Raw genomic sequence first — 19,775 nt, forward strand, 5'->3', positions numbered from 1 at the left:
TAGAATAAAGTTCTGCTGAAGAAAATAAGTCATCAAAAAAACTATATTTTTGGGCCATGGGGATTCAAACTCATAGCCTTTGCATTATAAGTACGGTGAGCCAACAACTGAGCCAATGAGTCTCCATTTCGGGATACTAGGCAATAGAGCAATGCGTGGAAAAAAAAAAAAAAAAACAGAATCAATCAGCTTTTTCAAACAAAACCACCAAAACACAAATTGTCTCTTCATTTTTCACTGAACTTGGTGAAAAAATCTTTAAAATAGTGCCTTACTTGAGAAGTTTGGTAAAGTATAGATGAAATTGTGGCATTGTCACAAAAAAAAAAAAAAAATAAATAAATAAATAAATAAGAAATAATATATATAATGATTTGTACAATTCTACTACTCTGATTTGTTTTCAAATTTCTATTTAGCTTCTTTCTTGTAATAATCTTTTCACGTAAAATATTTAAGCTTGTGAAACTAATCAAAAGAAAATGAAACTGCAAAATATGTAGTTTGAAATGTATGACATAAATAGTTGAATAAAAAACAAATATGTAATAACTTGCAGCATAAGAATTATAGATTTTTATTGCATGCAGATTGAAATATTAAATGAAAAACTCACTTTTAAGTCTCCAGGCAGTCGATTTGTTAATTTTTCAGCATACTCATGTAACTTCGGGTGTAAGTATATATTGGTTACATGCCATAGCTTTTGAAGCTGATCAATAGCAGCAGCAGTAACTTTCCTGTGTAACACATCAAATAGGAATATGAGATTATGAATTTGAATACATATGAGTCAGTTGAAAAACAAAATAGAATGTTTAAAAACAATAATGAAAAACATTTTTTGTGCTATTACAAGAAAGAAGAAATACAACTGAGTAGGGGAAGATGACTCAAAAAACATCACTGAAAAATAGTAACATAGTATTAAAAAATAATAAAAATAATATAGCATAGTTTGTTCTATGACTTTATGAATTTATTTGGAGAGATGACTTCCACATAAGTATTATTTTAAGAAGAAAAGAGAAGCACAATACATGTTCATGCATTGCAGAAATAAAACAAAGTAAATAAAATCAAAGAATAAAATTAGAAAATAAAATAGGAAAACAATACATTATAAAATAAAGCATGATTTTCAAAAGAGAATTTTATTTAATAATGCACAGCATTATAAGCAAATGATTTCCTTTTGATGTACAATTCCACTATAGAGAACATGAAAAAGCCAAAAAGCAACACTTAGTAAATACAGGGTGGTTATAATTAAGCTTTTTCTATAAACAGCTGCAGCAGAAAGAACAGGGAAGCAGATTGATACTAAATCAGATACATGAACTACAGAGTGTGGCAACAAAATTGGACAAAGTTTGCATCATTCAATGGAAGTAAACTAATTTCTTTTTAATGAGTGCCTTTATTTATTTTTGCCTCTTCCTTTAATTAGAAAATAATTTATAAGCTATTTCCTAGTTTCTGTATTGTTTTTGGGTTTTCTTACAATTTCAAGAAAAAGACCTGCTATTTTATAGTTGTTTAACCAAGGAGAATAACAGTTCATTTGCTTGTTGTGCCTCCGCAAACGGTATTCGATGCACAATGCTGTTTCAAGTCGCTTGGAAATGATAATCGACGTCCAGGAAGTGTTCAAAAATGAACAGTGAACATTTCTGTTAATTGTCTGGCCATCCAAAAGTAAGTTCAATGAAATCCACAGGTCACCATGAGAGAAATGGTTTGTGAGATGGGAATGCGTCACCGATCAGCCGGGCTAAGGGCAAAAATCGAGTTTGGGCAGAAGCTTAAATTTAAAAAAGTTCAGCCTTTTGCAGAAGAAAATAAATTTGTATGACTCCAAAGATGCATGAAAGGTTAAAGGTAGGCCATAAGTTTCCACTGGAAGAGATACCTTTCACTGACAAGCAGCTCTTTACCATTCAACCAACTCATAACTCCCAGAACAACAGGATTTGATCTGTAGACCCTCCTAGCACCTTAGCAAGTGTTGAACGGTAAAAAATCTCTGGTTATTGTGGATGAGGTAGAGGTAATAGTGGACTTAAGTAAAATTTCCTAAAGACAGTGTGAATTTTTTGGAAACTACTATGAAGGAGTTCACCCCCCCCCCCCCCATAAAACTCTTGAAATATGCATACAAAGCTCATTGAAATCTTAGGAAAGAAACCAGATATAAAAGATAAATTTATCGTAATGATCAGCATATCGTACAATGCATAGTAAAAAACAACACTCATATTATACTAAAAAGTTTTTTTTTTATTATGGAGTAAATTTTGAAAAATTTAAAAGTATTACTTTAATTTTTAAAAAAATGTTTGGCTACAGATCTTGCTTAATGTAAAATTACAGTGAAGAAAATATTTTCTGAGCAACATTTCTTTAAGCTCAATACTACACAAGAATGTTACTGAAACAAATTTTCATAAGAAAAAAAAAATACATAATGCGTAGAAATGTCATTTGAAAGACAAATAACTCAATATTTTCTATCATTATTAAATATATAACTTAAGCAGAAAATCAAAAGCAACACAATTTTCAAGCACTTTGCTAAGTCTCAAATATTTAAAATTTCAAGCTCAAAAAAAGTTTAGTAATGCTGACTTACGGGTGACAATGACCCACACTCACAGTAACAATGCCTCCATACATATCTAGATAACGTTTTCCTGTTTGATCCCATACCCATTGCATAAATCCTTGCGTTATCATTATAGGTTCCTTATACATAGCAGGTATAGAATGTGCTATGTTTTTCTCTCTGATTGCTTTAGCTTCTTCATAACTAATGCCCTGCAAAAATAATGCATGCATTAAATACATAAAAATAGGAATTAAAAAAACTAATAAAAGAAGATTACAGAATGAGACCCCAATTTTGGAATCCCAAAATCCAGATGACCCAAAATCCGGAACCATTTTTCATTAACTACTTTTTTTTTCAATTTTGCTTCAGTTTTAAAAGTTCAAAATTGTGAGCCTTCGGCAATCACTTGTTGAAAACACAACTTTCAGTTCATTTTTTTAATGTCGCTTGTTATGCATAAAAAAGCATTTTGCTGTAATTGTGCAGCATTCTTTTAACATCCACTTTCGGTTATCAATTTTTTTTTCTTCTCATAAGTATGCAATAAAAAGCCTATTGAACAAAAGTACATACTTATTTTTTAGCAAAAAGTATTGTTTATTTATTGTATCGATCGGCACATTGGATAACAATAAAAAGCAACATCTGTGAGTACAACCAAGCAAGAATTAGCAGAAATCTTCAACTTATATCAGACTGGGGCTTCACTTGACCGGGACTTTCTCTACCAGTGATGATCCTTTGGGCAGGTTAACCCTTGTTCTTCAGGTTGAGGGTTATGCCATCCTGAGGTGTTTGAGTTATTTGTTTGAATCAAGGCTAGATGAACGGATGTGTTCATGTCTGCTCTGATAGTCAAGCTGCCTTAAAGGCCTTGAATAAGGTTGCAATAATATCCCACTTTGTTTGGGAGCGCTACGATATGTTTTGCACTCTTACAAATCGGAATAAGATTTCTCTCCATTGGGTACCTGGGCACTCTGGTGTCAAAGATTACAAAATAGCTGATAACCTTAATAAGAAAGATTACTCTTTTTCCAGTCTTGAACCAGTGATTAGAACTTCAAAGCATGTTATGAGAATGACCATTTTTGATACTGTTAGGAAAAAACAGTATCATAACTAGCAGAACTTGGATGGGCAATGTCAGGCAGAAAAATTTAATAGGGGTTGCCTTAGCATTAGGGCAAAAGAGTTCTTTAATTTGAATAGAAATAGTGCTAGGAAGGGTATTGCTCTTTTTTTGGGTCACTGCACTTTAAAGAGGCCCCTTGCTATTATGGTGCCAATAATGATCCAAGTTGCAGGGGTTGCCTCCTTTGCGAGGAAACTGTTATTCACATCCTGTATAATTGCAAAGTGTTTTCTGCCTACAGATTTGAACACCTTGGTTGTGGTTTGCTTGAACTGTAGGATAGTCATGACATTCCTCTCAGGTGTTTGCTGAATTTTGCTTCAGCTACTGTCCTGTTTTAAGACTTCTGTTTGGGGATTAGTGCAATAGACCTCTGGTCAAAGGGCTTGGCTCGGCGTTGAGCCCCTCTTTCTTTCAAACCATTTCATTTCATGCACTGGACAATGATCAAGAGGCGTCTGGTTAAGTTATATTACATGAGAAAGTAGGATTGTTGAGTACCACATAACCTGACAGCTGACCAACTGGATGACCAAATCGCCACCAATGTTTCCTTGCTTTCTCTGTACAAATTCTTGTACCTATTCTTGACATAAATTATGAAAGGAGATTAGAAATGAGCTATGTACTGTAATGTTAAGTGTTGTAGAACAGTGTGTCAGCCTTCTGATCTGCCTGCATAGACTTCAAAAGTTGAACTTCATCTCAAGAAGGCGTTACCAAAGAATATAAATAATAGGAGAAGAAGTTCCACTCTGTGACCAGTTTTTAAGTTCCGCCAAGAAAAAAAAAATACTTACGGAAGCGTGATTTAACAAAAAAGGCCGACATTTAGGAACAAATGACAAGCATTCATTGCCAATGTTAATTTGATAGCCACTAAATGTCTATTCAGGTATTATTCTCACCAATTCATCTTAAAAACTAAGTGTAAGCTAAGTGTAAATATATTTACTCACTTGTTTCTTTATTAATGAATTAGTAGTTTATCTTGTTCCGTTACGGACGATTGTTACCAATCGCGGATCGGAAAGCTAAGATGTGTAAACATCGGAATGAAAGAGGGATTCGAAGGATGTGACGTATGTGCATGAGCCGACGGATGACATCATCTCCCGATGACTCGGAGCAGATGGAAAGTTCTGGAAGCATTCTGGTGGTTCTTACGCATTTCCAGCGTGACGTGCTACGTCGTACCAGATAGGATATAAGCAGAAGGAAATCACTTCTGCTCGCGTTTCTCTTTTTTTTCGACTGAGGATAGTCAATCTTTACAGAGGATCGCTCGTTTTTGAAGCGGCATCCTGAACTCAGCTTAGGAAATGGCTGATAGTTTTCGCCATCATATAGTTAGGGTATTAAATTTTTGTAAAACTTATTTAGAACATGAGTGATAGGGACTTCAATCTTTATGAAACGTATTAAGGAAAACTTTATGTTTAAGTTGAAAGCTGTTGAATTCTGTTATGATTAATTTACTATTTACATGAGTTATATTATTTTATAGTAGTTATTTATTATATTGATGAATAAAATGAAGTTAGTTTTTAACTGGATTCTGTTACTTCTATTTTCAAGAAAACTTATTGAATTTACAATGAAGGCATCTGCTAAACCTTAGGAGTTTACTCCATTTTTAGATTTATTGGAGTTAAGCTCAAATGTTAGGTCAACAAGAGGGTTATGGGCCCAGACGCCCTTCCCTGTTCATATTCAGTTAGTTTGAAGAAGATGAAGTTTATCTTACAAATTGAGATAGAAATATGTGAATTAATTCTGTTTTGAAGAAATGAAGCAGAAAAATCCAAATTTTAGCTTTTTCAGATGTAAACTTCGCATCCAATAAAGATGACAGAACTTCTTTGGGGGGGGGGGGGGGTCAAATGATTATGTTGGATGAAGGTCCTATCCAATGGATAACTTTTAAAGAACAGAGTGTTAGTTTGTCAACTATGGAATCTGAGTTCATAGCATTGACGGAAGCGGCAAAAGAAACCTTGTGGTTTGATAGAATTTTGGAAGAATGTTTGAAAAACTTTTAAAGTTCATAAAAATAAAAGCAATTATTTATGTAGACAACCAAGCATCTTTAGATTTTGTAAAATCACCTACAGAAAACCACAGAAGTAAACATATTGATGTAAAACTATTTTTCATTTGTGATTTGATTGCTAAGGATATTTTACTGTTTCACATGTAGAAAGTAAATCTAACTTGTCAGATATTTTCACGAAGTCACCAACCTAAAAAGGCTCAAATTTTTTTTTCAGGAAATTGTTTTTAATTCAAGTGTTTAATCTATTGTAGAAAATGTTTGTAATTTTTGATAACTAACTTTTTCGACGATGAACTGTTACTTAATTTTTAATAGTTTTTTTTTTGTTGAAAAAAAATTCTAAATATGTTTTGTCAACTTAAATCAATGTAATGATGTGAAAATGAACTTAAATACAAATCTGTTTTTGATCAAAAATGAAAATTGAGCTTATATACAAAACTGTTTATTGTGATCAAAATTATTATACAATTGTTTTTTATGCTGATTTTTGGAACAGTTACTTGTGGTTTTTATTGTTATTTTTAGATTAATTCTGATGTCTGTCACAGGGTAGGCAAGTTTCTGCCAAGGTGGTTAAAACCACTGGTAGAAACCAGTTAAAACCAGCATGGCAAAAACCACTTTCTGCCACATTTGTTGCAGAAACTGGCAAAAACTAACAAAATGACAAAAAATTAACTATTGACATACAATAGAAAATGCATGGGGAAAATAATTAGTTGTCAGCCAAAGCACAATTTAATGTTGTTTGTTTTCCAAAACTGTGATAATTGGTGCAAAATCTAGCTTAGTATTGGCAAGTAAAATTCTGGCACTTTCTTCTTGAAGCACATGATAAGTTCAATCACAAGCAATTTAGATGAAACATATAAGCGAGCAAATTACAATCAGTAATGCCTGTTTAATTTTCTATGTTACTCCTCTTTCCTAAGCACCCATATGAATTTTCGTCCTTTGTTAGATTAATCCAAATATTACGAGCATCTGCAATTGAAAAGTTCCTTTTCCAAACTAAATCAAGGGCACTAGCATAGGATTTTAATTTTTTAAATGATGAAACGAAGTTTAATTTTTTATTTTTTTAAACAAATATCATTTAGTAATTACTGGAGTTATTAAAGACTTTTTAAGTTTTTGCCAGTTTTTTACCAGTTATAACCAGTTTTCTGCCACTGGCACGGCAAAAATTAGTTTCTGCCGGCAGAAAGCCAACCCTGGTCTGTCAACGCAAATGAGTTTTTTTGTCAAGTCAATGGATTGTATGCGATAAGTGATTTTTTTGTGAAGAAGTGAACTCAAATTTACGTTACTTAGTGTGCGAAGTTATCGCCAAGAAAGAAGAAAAGAGAAAGAATTTTTTTTCTAGTGAACTTTCTTTAGGACTATTGTTGGACTTTAAAATTATATTTTATGATGTTATTGTTGTTTACTGTGCAAATGTTGTTCAATTACAGAGGAATATTAAGTGTTTGTTTCTAGAAAATGTTGAAACTAACAAATTTTTGTGATGTGTTAAAAATAAGAGAACTAACGTTAGAATTAGATAGAAAATTTTAAACTAACTGTTTTTGAGGAATATTTTTTCAGAAATTTTTGAAAAGTGAGAAATATTTTTTGAAATGTTTTTTGTTAGAAAATGTATGAAGTTCTTAATTTGATGAATTCGCGAGATCATTGAATTGTTGAGAAGGGGGGGGGGGGGGGGGGGCATTGATAGCCACTAAATGTCTATTCATCTATTCAGATGTTATTCTCACCAATTCATCCTAAAAGCTAAGTGTAAATATATTTACTCAATTGTTTCTTTATTAATGACTGAGCAGTTTATCTTGTCCCGTTATGGACGATTGTTATCAATCGCGGATTGGAAAGCTAAGATGTGTAAACATCGGAATGAAAGAAGGATTCGAAGGATGTGACATAAGTACATGAGTCGATGGATGACTCGGAGCAGATGGAATGTTCTGGAAGCATCCAGGTGGTTCTCACGTACGCATTTCTGGCGTGACGTGCTACATGGTACAGGATAGGATATAAGCAGAAGGAATGAGAAGGAAATAACTTCTGCTCGCGTTTCTCATTTTTTTGACTAAGGATAGTCGTTTTATTTAGAGGATCGCTTGCTTTTGAAGCGGTATCCTGAACTCAGCTTAGGAAATGGCTGATAGTTTTTGCCATGATAGTTAGGGTATTAAATTTTTGTAAAATTTATTTAGAACATGAGTGTTAGGGACTACAATCTTTATGAAACGTATTAAGGAAAACTTTATGTATAAGTTGAAAGCTGTTGAATTTTGTTATGATTAATTTACTATTTACATAAGTCACATATTATTTTACAGTTGTTATTTATTATATTGATGAATAAAATGAAGTTAGTTTTTAACTGGATTCAGTAACTTTTATCTTCAAGAAAATTTATTAAATTTACAACGAAGGCATCTGCTAAACCTTAGGAGTTAAGCTCAAATGTTAGGTCAACATAATTGGCTTGGCGGAGGGTTGTCATTTCCTCTGAGTACTAATTTGAAGAAAAAAAAGTGGGTCGCGGGAGTCAGGGAATTAGACACAATCCCTCTGGAGATTCTAAAGCCTTTTATATCTAAAGATTTGAAGAGTTCCAGATGTTCAATCTTTCTCTTCTCTTTTACTAATGTACAGCAGTTGACTTCATTTGCTACTGCTGAAAAACCGCAACTGATGCATCTACTAATCAGAATAAATTCATGTATTTCCCCTTTTACTGATCATATCCTTTTCAGGTTAATGATAAAAATATATATTGAGGGAGGATACATTATTATTTATTTTCACTTTTGCTGATTTATATCATTGAGGTTATAAAAACTGCTGATACAAGAAAAATCAGTTGATGAAAATGATCAAAGGTGGTCAGAAAATATAAATGATAAGATCAACATAATTAAAGCACAAGGATTTTAAAGTAGTTGCACTCACATGTTTCTGGGTGACAAAAAACATTTTTCTACATTAAAAGAAGATTTTTTTGTAACCCTTGAATACCTGCATGTAATAAATGTGCATTTTTTTCATGTTTTATAAAAATGTTGATTTTATCATTCTATTATACAACATGCAAACATAAGCCTTAGTTACAAAAATATATTTGTACTTACAAATTTTAATAATTTGTTTTTTCCGATTTTTTTTAACTTGAAAATCTTTTGGGATAAAACAAAATACCTGATATTGCATTGGATTGAATGAAACTGGTGGCAGATTTCGGACCTTAGAAGAACTACTTGAAAACCTAGATCCTTCATTCAAAGAAAAAAAAGGGAAAGATTTATAAATTATATTTCAATTCAGTTATAATTATTATTTCAATTTGCTTTATGTGGCAATGTGGCTGATATAATAAAAAACATTTATTCTGAAGTAATATTTCAAACATTCCATTTGAAAAACATAGACCACTAATGTGTTACATGTTAAAGATCTACTTATTAGAAATGTAATGTGGGAGAAAGCCAGGTATAACAGCATCTGTGGGCAAAAAAGTCACTTGTGATAATTCAGCTAATTGACACTACAGTGTTTAGAGGCAGTTGTCTGAACTAACCCAGCTAGCAACCATCATTAGTACGATAAATATTTGGACCCTTGAGAGAGGGTTGCTCACTTACTTATAATTACAGTCGATTCGGGATAATTCGAAGGTCGATAACTCGAATATTACTATAACTCGAAGTTTTTATCAAGTCCCATCCCCTTTTTCTTTAATTCCATGCTATTTATTCTCAATATCTTGAAGTTAACTTCCTTTAAATCGAAGTTTTTTTCAAAGATGACTCGAAATTTATTTCAAAAGAATAAAAAAAGGAAGAAACAAGTAACTAGGAGAGAAAAATTTATTCACCTTCACTTGCAATTCCTGCACAATAGACCTCTAAAGCAAGAAGAGCACCTGTTGAGCCAATGTGCGATAAAGAAGTTAGCGTGTGAAAATGAGTTAGCTTGTTTTCTTTTGTTGTACTGTACTGTTTACCCTTTGACATGTTGCTGGTCTACGAATTTGCTGTCAAGTTGTCAAGTCAACTGATTCTACCTTGATTCAAAGGCTGACCTAAGTTAAGATGCGTTCCCCTTCATTCTTTAGTTTGATTATTTGCTGATAAGTTCCTGAGAGACAGATTGAGCTTTCTTTACTAATAAAGATGTCTAAGCAAGTACTCTGCCAATGATATTAAAAGGAAAAGAGAAACTTCTAAAGTGGTAGAGTCTGAATTTGAAACGAATGAAGATGTGCACCTTTTCTGAAGTAGAATTAGCTCCACCAAGTGGTTCCAGCAGTATTGATATCAAAACCATGCTTTTGAGTTTTTTCTCTCAATGTTTTTTATTAAACTGCATATTGTGCTTAAATCTTGTAAGTTCTCATTTTTTTTCTGTTATATGTACACATTAATTAAAATATTCTATGGTTTTAAATGTTAAAATGTCGAAAACCGAAACAAGCGGTAAGTCGAACTTCCGATAAGTTGAAGTTTTTCATCGGTGCTTTTAGATTAGAGTAATCGCAAATTGACTGTATTTCATTTTGATAAATTTAAACAACTGGAAACATGTCCCCTCTGACTCTCCTTTGCTCCAGGCTATACATATCAAGCCTTTTAAGTCTGGTATCATAATCTTAATCTGAAAGTCTCCTTACTAGTCTAGTAGCCCTTCTTTGAATCCTTTCCAATAAAGAAATATCTTTCCTGAGATAAGGATACCAAAACCGAACAGCATACTCCCTTATATATAACATTCATCAATTGTTGTAACTTTGTAGTAGGCTGGCAGTAGATAGTGTATAATTTTTCATAATATCTTAAGTTCATTTTGTTGTTGCTGTTCAGCTCATTTCAAAAATAATAGTAAAAACTCTTATAATTTCAGTTTCTCATTTTTTTCTTAACAGTGAGTATAGTGGTAAATATATGGACGAAGTTAGACTTTTGTCTCTAGGGGGGCTAAACCCCAGAGCAGCACCCCCCCCCCCCCATTTCATGAGCATATTGAACATACATTAGTTTATGTGTTTTGTTGCTTTCTTCCTACGATACTTATTGAATATGTACCATTACGCTCCCCCCCCCTCCATCCCATGGAAACCTTTGAAATGACAGGTCTGCTAAGCCCCCAGTCAAAAATCAGCGCTAAAATTAAAAGATGAAAAGAATGTGTGTGTGGCACTTTCGGTAAGACAATTAAAAATATAAAACATTGAAACTGCTGCGGTTGCCCATCTTCCCTCAAGTTTCATATCAAGGTTTTTTTACAGGGAAAAAAATTCGGATGAACTTATGAAAAGAAAGATTATTTTAATGCAAAAATTTTATGTCTAATTTATTGCTGTTAAGGAAGGATATCCTTAGTGACGTCAAAGGAAGGGCGAAAAAGCGTGTTAGATCTATCAATGTTCCTTGGAAATTTTTTCAAAATTGAAATCTTAAAAATGTAATTGTAATCAATCCTTGGTGATGTTAGGAGAAGAGGGGTCAGTGTGGGTCGGAGGAGGGGGATTCAGAAAATTTTCAAATTTACGTTTGAAATCACTTTAGGCCAACTTTTGATAATGTTAGGAGAATGGGGTTCCCTGATAAATTATTATTGTTATTGAAGACAATATATGTTATCTTTGGTAAGTAAAGGGAGTCGGGAGTTCTCCAGAAATTTTTCCTCTGCCTAAAAAGCTTAACTTTAGGCAGTGGGCTGTCATTGGCTATCAGCAATAATTGGAGACCTTATGCTAGGTGGAATGGAGCGGGAGGTAGTGATGCAACGAATAGTGATTTGGCCGAATGCCGATTATTCGTTCATAATCAAAGGCGAATATTCAGCTGGCAAATAGTTATTTTAAAGCACAGTTTTGTATGGTTAATAATTAAATATGCATTATAAAAGATTAATAACAAGGATTCTGTACAAATTTTGAAAAATTTGCTACTTTTAGTTTAAACTTTAAATTATTCTGCCATATTTGGCCGAAAAATTACCAAAAAGTGGAAGATATTAACCTTAGCAACAGTTTTTAACGACCAGGCCTCTAGATTTAAGCTTAAAAATAGAAATCATTTTCTATTATTAGCATTATTTCATAAAGCTTCTCAATTGAATAAGAAAAATAATTTTAATAAACTGAAATGATTCAGCATGGAATTGCATCTCATAAATTTCTATCCATATATACATGTACCAAAATTAGCGGTTACTAGACAAATTTCTGTACTAGAAAATTTAAGTTATTTAATAGTAAAAGATTTTCTAAAGTTATTGTAACAGAAAAAATTAAAATATTTTTGGAACTGATGTGATATACCCCACCCTTGGCGACTTTTTCCTGTTGGCGCCAAGAAAGCGTCGCCAAGAAAACGATGTATGACGACATATGTCATACATCGTTCTTAGCGATGCTTTTTTAGCGCCAACAGGAAAAAATCAGATAAAAAAACATGATCAAAGCACTTCAGAACACAATATATATAAAAACAACATAAAAGCACAACAAAAAACATCACGAATATATGCTTCAAAAATGTACAGGGCCGGGGTTTTTTGTAAACATATTAAAATACAATGAAATAAATTATTGTATTAATTACAAGTCGAAATTAATGCATTAATTTATTTTTCATCATTTCTCCGGGATACGAGCCCTTGGTCTCATAGTACTTTCGTAATGAGACCTCGGCTCGCCGGCCCTGCCTCGGTCTCATTACGAAAGTACTATGAGACCTCTGGCTCGCCAGGACCTCGCTCTGCTCGATCCGTTATCCCTCCGACTGTTAATATACATTACAGTCGGAGTATGGTCACAATTATGTATATTTATGTATATTATGCATATTCATGTGTATGTACACCCAAGGGTGGCTCCTTCCGTTCAGTGTACAATAATAACGACACAGTTTTAAGTGTGAAATATGCACCATTATTGTGCAGATTTATTAATAAAATTCAGCATTTTTAAGAGTACAACCGAAAGAACTTTCAATTGTTAACATAAAATTCAGTACCTAAAGGAGGCACGTTAATGTCTAAATAATTTGTGGCATCCATAAGAATTAACTTTTAAAACAAAATAACCGTACTATTTCTGTAAAATTAATTTACATACAGTAAAAATAAAGTTAAAAACTACAAGAACCCCTCAAGGATTTGTAAAAACAAAGAATTTTGGAAGTGAGAGGTTTTTTTTGAATTCTAAAATAAAGAACTTACCTTTTTATATGGTATAAATATTCACACTCAGTCTAAAACAATACATCATATGACAATGGCACGTTACAGATACACACCACGTCGGAGTTAACTTTTAATTAACCTTCAAGTTTGAAGAAACTGGCATTTTCTAATGTTTTTACTTCAAAACACAACTACTGAATTTAAACTAACACAAAATAAGCATTCCTGTAAGGTATATTGCACGAAACAACACCACGTATCTCTCCTGCGTGAAACCCAAACAACCCAAGTAAACAAGTTTGAACAGATCTGTAAGATTGCCTTCGGGTTGCTAAACACAGGTTAGTTTGGCCAGGGATGCCAACATAAAAAATTATCGCCTCATTGGCGAGAAAAATATTTAAATTTTGTGCAAAAAAAATCGAATGTCGCCAAATGGGGGGGGGGGGGTATATCACATCTGTACCATATTTTTAGATAAATCTGTAGACAATATTCGTGAATGTGCCATGAGAAGCTAACTTGGACAAAATTAGGAAATGCAATTTTTAACAATTAAAGACAGAGAAAGAATTCTACCAAAATTATTTGTTGAAATATTTTAAGGAAATTGCAAACCATCCATAAAGTTAAGACTTGGGAGAAACCTCTGTGCTCAATATGAAATGAGAGAAATCGATTATTATCTTTCCTTGAGTAGTTATTAGAAAGAACAAAATGGTCCTTAAATATATATAAAGATACATGATAAATAAAGTGGTGAGAATAAATTCCCTAACCAATCCCAATCAGCCAGAAAGTACCTTGCAGAATCAGGCGTTCCCTGAGCGAACCAAATGTAGTGAATACTTATTCTCAAAATGGTATTTCTTTAAAGAGAAAAAAAAGAGAAAAAAACTTTTCTACTGACTGGAAATGCTTGACATTTATTTTTCCTACATCATAAACTGTGTTTGTACAGAAAAACGCTGCTATATGAGCTACATAACTGTTAACATTACATGGAATATTTTTGAAAATGCTATATAACCAAAATTTTAATGATGATCTTTGTGTTCTAAATTGTCATATTTAATTTTAAAAAAATAAATAAAATATAAAAGTACATTGATATCTTTGTATTAAATTTTTAGGGGTGCACCCCCCCCTAAATTATGTGAAGACCCCCGCCCCCAAAGCACAATCCCCCCACCTTAAAAATGAAAATAATTCCCCTCAAAACATCCCCAATCCTCCTAAAAATTTTAATGGGGCAGTCTGTGTCATGACCCTCCCCCCTCCCCCAGGTGCACACCTCTGCAATTTATATACATATTTTTTTCAGAGAGAGAAAAAACTAAACTCTGCCTCATGTATGATTTTGGTTGTATTTTATGTACTGAAATTTTTCATACATATGAATTTTTTTCAAAAGACAAGATAAATAGCAACTTTCTTAATATGCCACAAAAAAAAGAAGAAGACTGTAACAGAAAATTTTGTATATTTCAATACAGAAATTTTTAAATGTCATTCATGAATGAATACATTTTATACTGGCAATGCAGAATAGTTATAACAAGATTTCCTTAAAATTTGAATCATGCATTGAACATGATTAGCATAAATAAAAATACAGAAAACTCTCAGTGTGTGATAATACAATCCATTTTTGTACATTATTCAGCAGAGGAGGAATAGTAAACTAGGTATTCGGCCAAAGCGGAACATTCGTTGCATCTCTAGCGGGAGATATACGCAGCTTCTTTATAAAATGTTTGAAATTAAAATCTTACACTCGGGGGTTCTTTAGTACTAAGCAGTTTTTTAAGAAGAAGTTATAAACATGCATTTTGTGCTGTATACTATTAGGAGAAGGGGGGGGGGGGGGGGCGTCGGGCGGATCTTCTTGAATTTTATTTTATTTCATTTTTTGATATTGAAAGTTAAAAAATGAAAATTTAGGCTATATTTTGAGATGCTAGGGAAGTAAATGGGTGCTCTGCCGCAGGAAGGTAAAGACCAGCATCTGCAAATATTTCTTTTTTGCATTTTTCTTATCTGTTGCACTTTTGCTTCATTGTACAACCTCACTTTTTTAATTTCCTCTGGAAATAAAGCACGAAAAAAGCGTAAAATCCCTAAAGTAAAGTAAGAAATAACAAAGTCAAAAAAACACAAACTGCAGATTACTGGAGACACGTGTTTCGGCGTTACAAGGAACGCGTTTTTCAATGTAAAAAGCAATGAGCTTATTGATGAAAAGACATCCGGCCATCATTGGTTTTTGTCAGATGTCTTTTCATTCATAAGCTCATTACTTTTTGCATTGAAAAAGGCGTTCCCTGTAATGCCGAAACAGGTGTCTGCAGTAATCTGCAATTTGTGCTTTTTTGACGTTGTTATTTCTTACTTTACTGTTCAGCACAAAGGTATTTATTTATCTTATTTCCCTAAGTATATATTATATAAAAAAGGCGTTTTTCTTCAAATAACTCAAAAACTCATTTCTGCAGATACTTCGCTTTATTCCCACAGCAGTACTCTCTGTTGGAAATTTTTGGAAATTGAAAGCCTAAAAAGGCACTTTCAACTGAAGCTCTAGATTACTGATCGATATCCGCCATCATGTGACAATTTCGTTGAAAATGGCTACCAAAAATTCAAGTCGTAGTCGCCAGAAGTGGCGAACATGTTTTTTTATTTTTTAAAAATCATATTGCATATCGTGCTAGGATCTACTATTCAGAATTTTTAGACTAGAGCTTTACTTTTAAGGAATGGATCATGATTAGAGATAGGAAAGTTCAGGAGCTCTCCCTACAATTTTTAAAAATTTGAGGCTCTAAAAACGCAATTCTAAAGCTATCTTTGGGGATACTAAGGAAATGAATGGCAGGCTCTGAAGACCTAAAAGAACTAATCCTAATAACACATGTTAAAGTTCTCTTTGGTGATGTTAAGAAAGGTTATTTTTAGTCATCTTACTCTCTTTGAAATAGCAAGAAAAGAATAATTTTTGGGGGAAAAAAAAGTGGAAAGAAGCTTTTAAACCTCATGTACTTTTTTATTTAGGGGGGCTAATAAGCTGCCAAACGGGGCTTAGCTCCCTTAACTCTGCCCATGGGTAAATACAATGTCCATTTTTCACTACTTATGAGCCACTTTGTTAAGAAAGTTTTGTTTCCTTGTTTCACAATTATTAATATGAGAACTATACTCAAAAAAAAAAAAAAAATAGAATGTATGAAAATAATAAAAAATAACAATTTAGTTCAAGCTTGTAAAAGCTACAAGCCTTTAAGTAAAAGCATACATGCTACCTACGTTTTTTTTTTTTTTTAAATATCTTGTTGGACTTAATATTATGAAGTATCATAGTAATATTATGAATATCATAGTTATAACATTTTTTTCATTTTAACTAATTCAGATGCCTGTCATAACACTTTAGAAAAAATGAAGCACCTAAAAAATGGACCTCAAGTGTATATTTTTGTCTTTAGAAACTTATTTTTAATAGGCACTTTGATAAAATTAAGTTTTAGACTAAAATGCATTACATTTTATGCTATATATAGTAGGATGGAATGTCTTACAAAACATTTTACCATCAAATCAGAACATAGATTACCATTGAAAATGTGCAATCCAAATTGAAGTTTTTTAAATTAGTTTTTTGTTAAACTTTTGGTGTCGCACTTACATAATTTTTTACCTCTACCACCAAGATTTTAAAAATTGACGCCTCATTTTAATTACAGAATTTGTCTAATTAAAGAGTTGGGATGGAGGACAACAGCAATGCAGTGAAAGATCTCTCCATCTGCTATTTCTGTCTATCTTCTAACAGCATTAGACAGAGTAAAACTATGATTTTAGGTTACAACTTTTAGTATTTATCTTCTCTGTAAAGCAATAAATTATTCACATTGAATTTACTCAGCATTAAATTCATCTTATGATTCATAAATTCATACTATGTCTTTTTTTTTCCTTTTTTGCACTAAGACTTGGAATATAGAAACCAGGAAGAACATGGGTTGGGATGGCAGTTTCAAGTCTTTGCCCTGCTTCAGAAAAATCAAAGTGTGCGCATCAAGTAGGGGAATGTAGGACAACGTGAAATAGATTAAAGATACCTAACTTACATTTTTTTTAATGGTCAAATTAGAAATTTGTTTTGCAAATTACAGTACAAAAAGAAAGGACAATATATTTTACATTAACACTTGAATTGAAACGTTATTTTTTGCTATCGGCAAAAAATTTATACCTTCAAAAAAAGGTGGAAAACTTATTGTTTTATTTTAATGGGGCACAGTGAAAAATAAAACATTTTTGAAATGAAACATTTTCTATTTGGTTATTAAAATGACTTTTGATCAAATGAAATCAGTAAAATTAGGCTTTGAAATGTGATCTCATTTATACTGTGTTTAACAAATTGTTCAAGATTTAATACAAAAATTAAATTGTTACGTGCAACACCAAGTTTACTTTCAACACAAAAACCCATATTTTGATCCGTTGACAGAAAAGTGGCATAATTCAAAAATTTGCATTTTCGAGTAAGGATAATGAAAAGGCACCCTAAAGCAGGTTTATTTTTAAAGAATACATTATAATTGAAAGAATAACAGAAAAAAAATATTTTATTCATATTCACTGTCCTGATCAATACGCTGTTCCATTACAAAACTTTTAAATTGCTCTTACCGAAGAAATGCAATTTTTAAATGTGTCACTTTTCTATCAACGGAGTGATTTGGAAACTTACTAAAATTTTAAAAATACATACAGTGGCTCCCAAAAGTGCTCGTACACCTAGAAATTTTGTAGTAAAACCAAAATAACGAAAAACTGAATTCGAATTTGAAGTCCAATTTTTTTTTCACACCATTCCTATGCTATTCTGAATAAAACCCAGTAGTTTTTTTCAAAATATTGCCAGATTTTATTTTTGAAACTTGTCAAAAAACGAAGAGACAGAGAAAAAATGTGCCACAAAAGTCATCGTTCACTGAAATATTTTCGAATAAATTCATAATTAAAATTATCATTATGTGTTTTTTTTTACTGTAATGACACTGTAAAGTCATTTGCCTTTAATTTTTTTGTGTATTCATTCCCTAATATTCTGCTTATTATTTTTAAATGGCATGTATACGTAGAAAACAACAAACACGATTCAAAATTTGATTTTTTTCCCTCACAGTAGCTGTAAATTGGTTTGTAATGTCTCTAAATTGGTTAATTGATATCATTCTATAGTGAAGTGCTTGATAAAATGCTTTAAAGACAAGAATCAGATCGAAAACAAGGTAAGAAAAGGTCAACTGGCAAAGTTAACAATGCATGATCACAGGTACAATACACATTTCAGAGCTGAAAAAGTTTCTGCAGAATTGAATGAAACATTTTACGTTTAATTTTCATCTAAAATTGTTCGCCAAGTTCTCTGATTAGCTGGATTAAATGGGACCTCTTCCTGCAGAAATTTTCTTGTTCGTGCGAAAAACAGTAAGCTTAAGCTTTCTGTCGTAAAATCAATGATAAATAAGCTCAAAAAGTTTTGGAATAACGTCTTACTTATAGACGAAAATAAATTCAACATTTTGGGTTAAATTGTTGTATAATTGTAAATGGAAGAAAAAAATGAGGAATTTAATCTTAAGAACTTAGTTGGATCAGTTAATCAGGACGGTGAAGGTATTCTTGTGTGAGGGTGCATCTTAGCATCAAGACTTGGAAATTCGGAATTTTTTGACGAAATAATGAATCATGCTGTTCATTTAAATATTTTAAAAAATAATTTTAAACTATAAGCCCAAAATTTGGTTTTTGGAAACAACTTTGTTTTTTATCAAGATAACGATAAGAAGCACACGTTTGCGTTTGGTGCCTCAAAATTTGTCCTCAGAAGATTATAAATATCTCCTCAATAACCAGATTTGAACTTAATGGAACATATTTGGAGATATCTGGTGGCTAGATTACGAAAATACACATTGAAACGAAAAGCGAACTAGAAACAGTAAGACTCGAAGTGCGGCTGAACACTTACTAAGAAATTGCACAAAAAAATAAAGGAAAAACAATGAAATCTATTCCCAGACATTTAAAAGCTGTTGTTTCTACTGCATGATATTCTACTAAATAATAACTTTGTAAAAGGTTAGATTATTTACTAATTTTTTGACATTTTTTAAAAGTGTACAAAGACTTTTGTGGGATAAAATTTCCGGCACTTTTTGGTTTTTGATTTTTAAAAAATTAAATTTTAATGTTTTATTAAAAATTTTCATGTAGTGTTGTTAAAAATAGATCATTGATCTTATAATAAAATACCTATTTCGAAATATTAGTTCTAACCAATGGATAAGGACATATTTCATTGAAAGTCGTAGGTGTACGAACACTTTTGGGAGCCACTGTATAAGTTATTAATATTTTATCATTGCTGTTAGGCAGAAATTAGTAGAAATGTTGTAGATTCAACCATTGACCTGAATCTTTAGATTTTTGCTTTGCAAGTCTCATTTTTCAATTTCAGCTCACACGTCCGATAGCATCAGTTGAATGTTTAAGTTTAAAGTTTTTTTTAAATATTTGACTCTTAACATACCTACAGCAACTTTAATGATGCATCTAAAAACGTTCATTTTTGTTTGATAAATAAAGAATATTTGTGAAAGCAACTGATAAACGTAATCTAACTATAATCAATTGCAAACGGAAGACGTTCTATGCTCTCAGTAAAAGTAAACAAATGCATGCTTGTTCGTCGTCGCTCC

General features: G+C 32.1%; 1 protein-coding gene across 1 annotated transcript in view; it reads right to left on the reverse strand.

Annotated features, from left to right (window-relative positions):
- The window catches only part of LOC129231106 (alanine--glyoxylate aminotransferase 2, mitochondrial-like), a gene marked incomplete at its 3' end in the record, with an annotated part of 37,305 nt that extends 17,530 nt beyond the window's left edge, over positions 1-19,775 (reverse strand). The window contains exons 1-4 of the mRNA XM_054865352.1: positions 19,607-19,775; positions 9,010-9,083; positions 2,633-2,817; positions 617-740 (exon numbers count right to left, since the gene is read on the reverse strand). Coding sequence (XP_054721327.1) covers positions 617-740; positions 2,633-2,817; positions 9,010-9,083; positions 19,607-19,643 — 420 coding nt within the window. The remainder of the gene's footprint in view (positions 1-616; positions 741-2,632; positions 2,818-9,009; positions 9,084-19,606) is intronic.

The sequence above is a fragment of the Uloborus diversus genome, chromosome 10, assembly GCF_026930045.1.
Source record: "Uloborus diversus isolate 005 chromosome 10, Udiv.v.3.1, whole genome shotgun sequence".
In the NCBI taxonomy this organism is placed as follows: Eukaryota; Metazoa; Arthropoda; class Arachnida; order Araneae; family Uloboridae; genus Uloborus; species Uloborus diversus.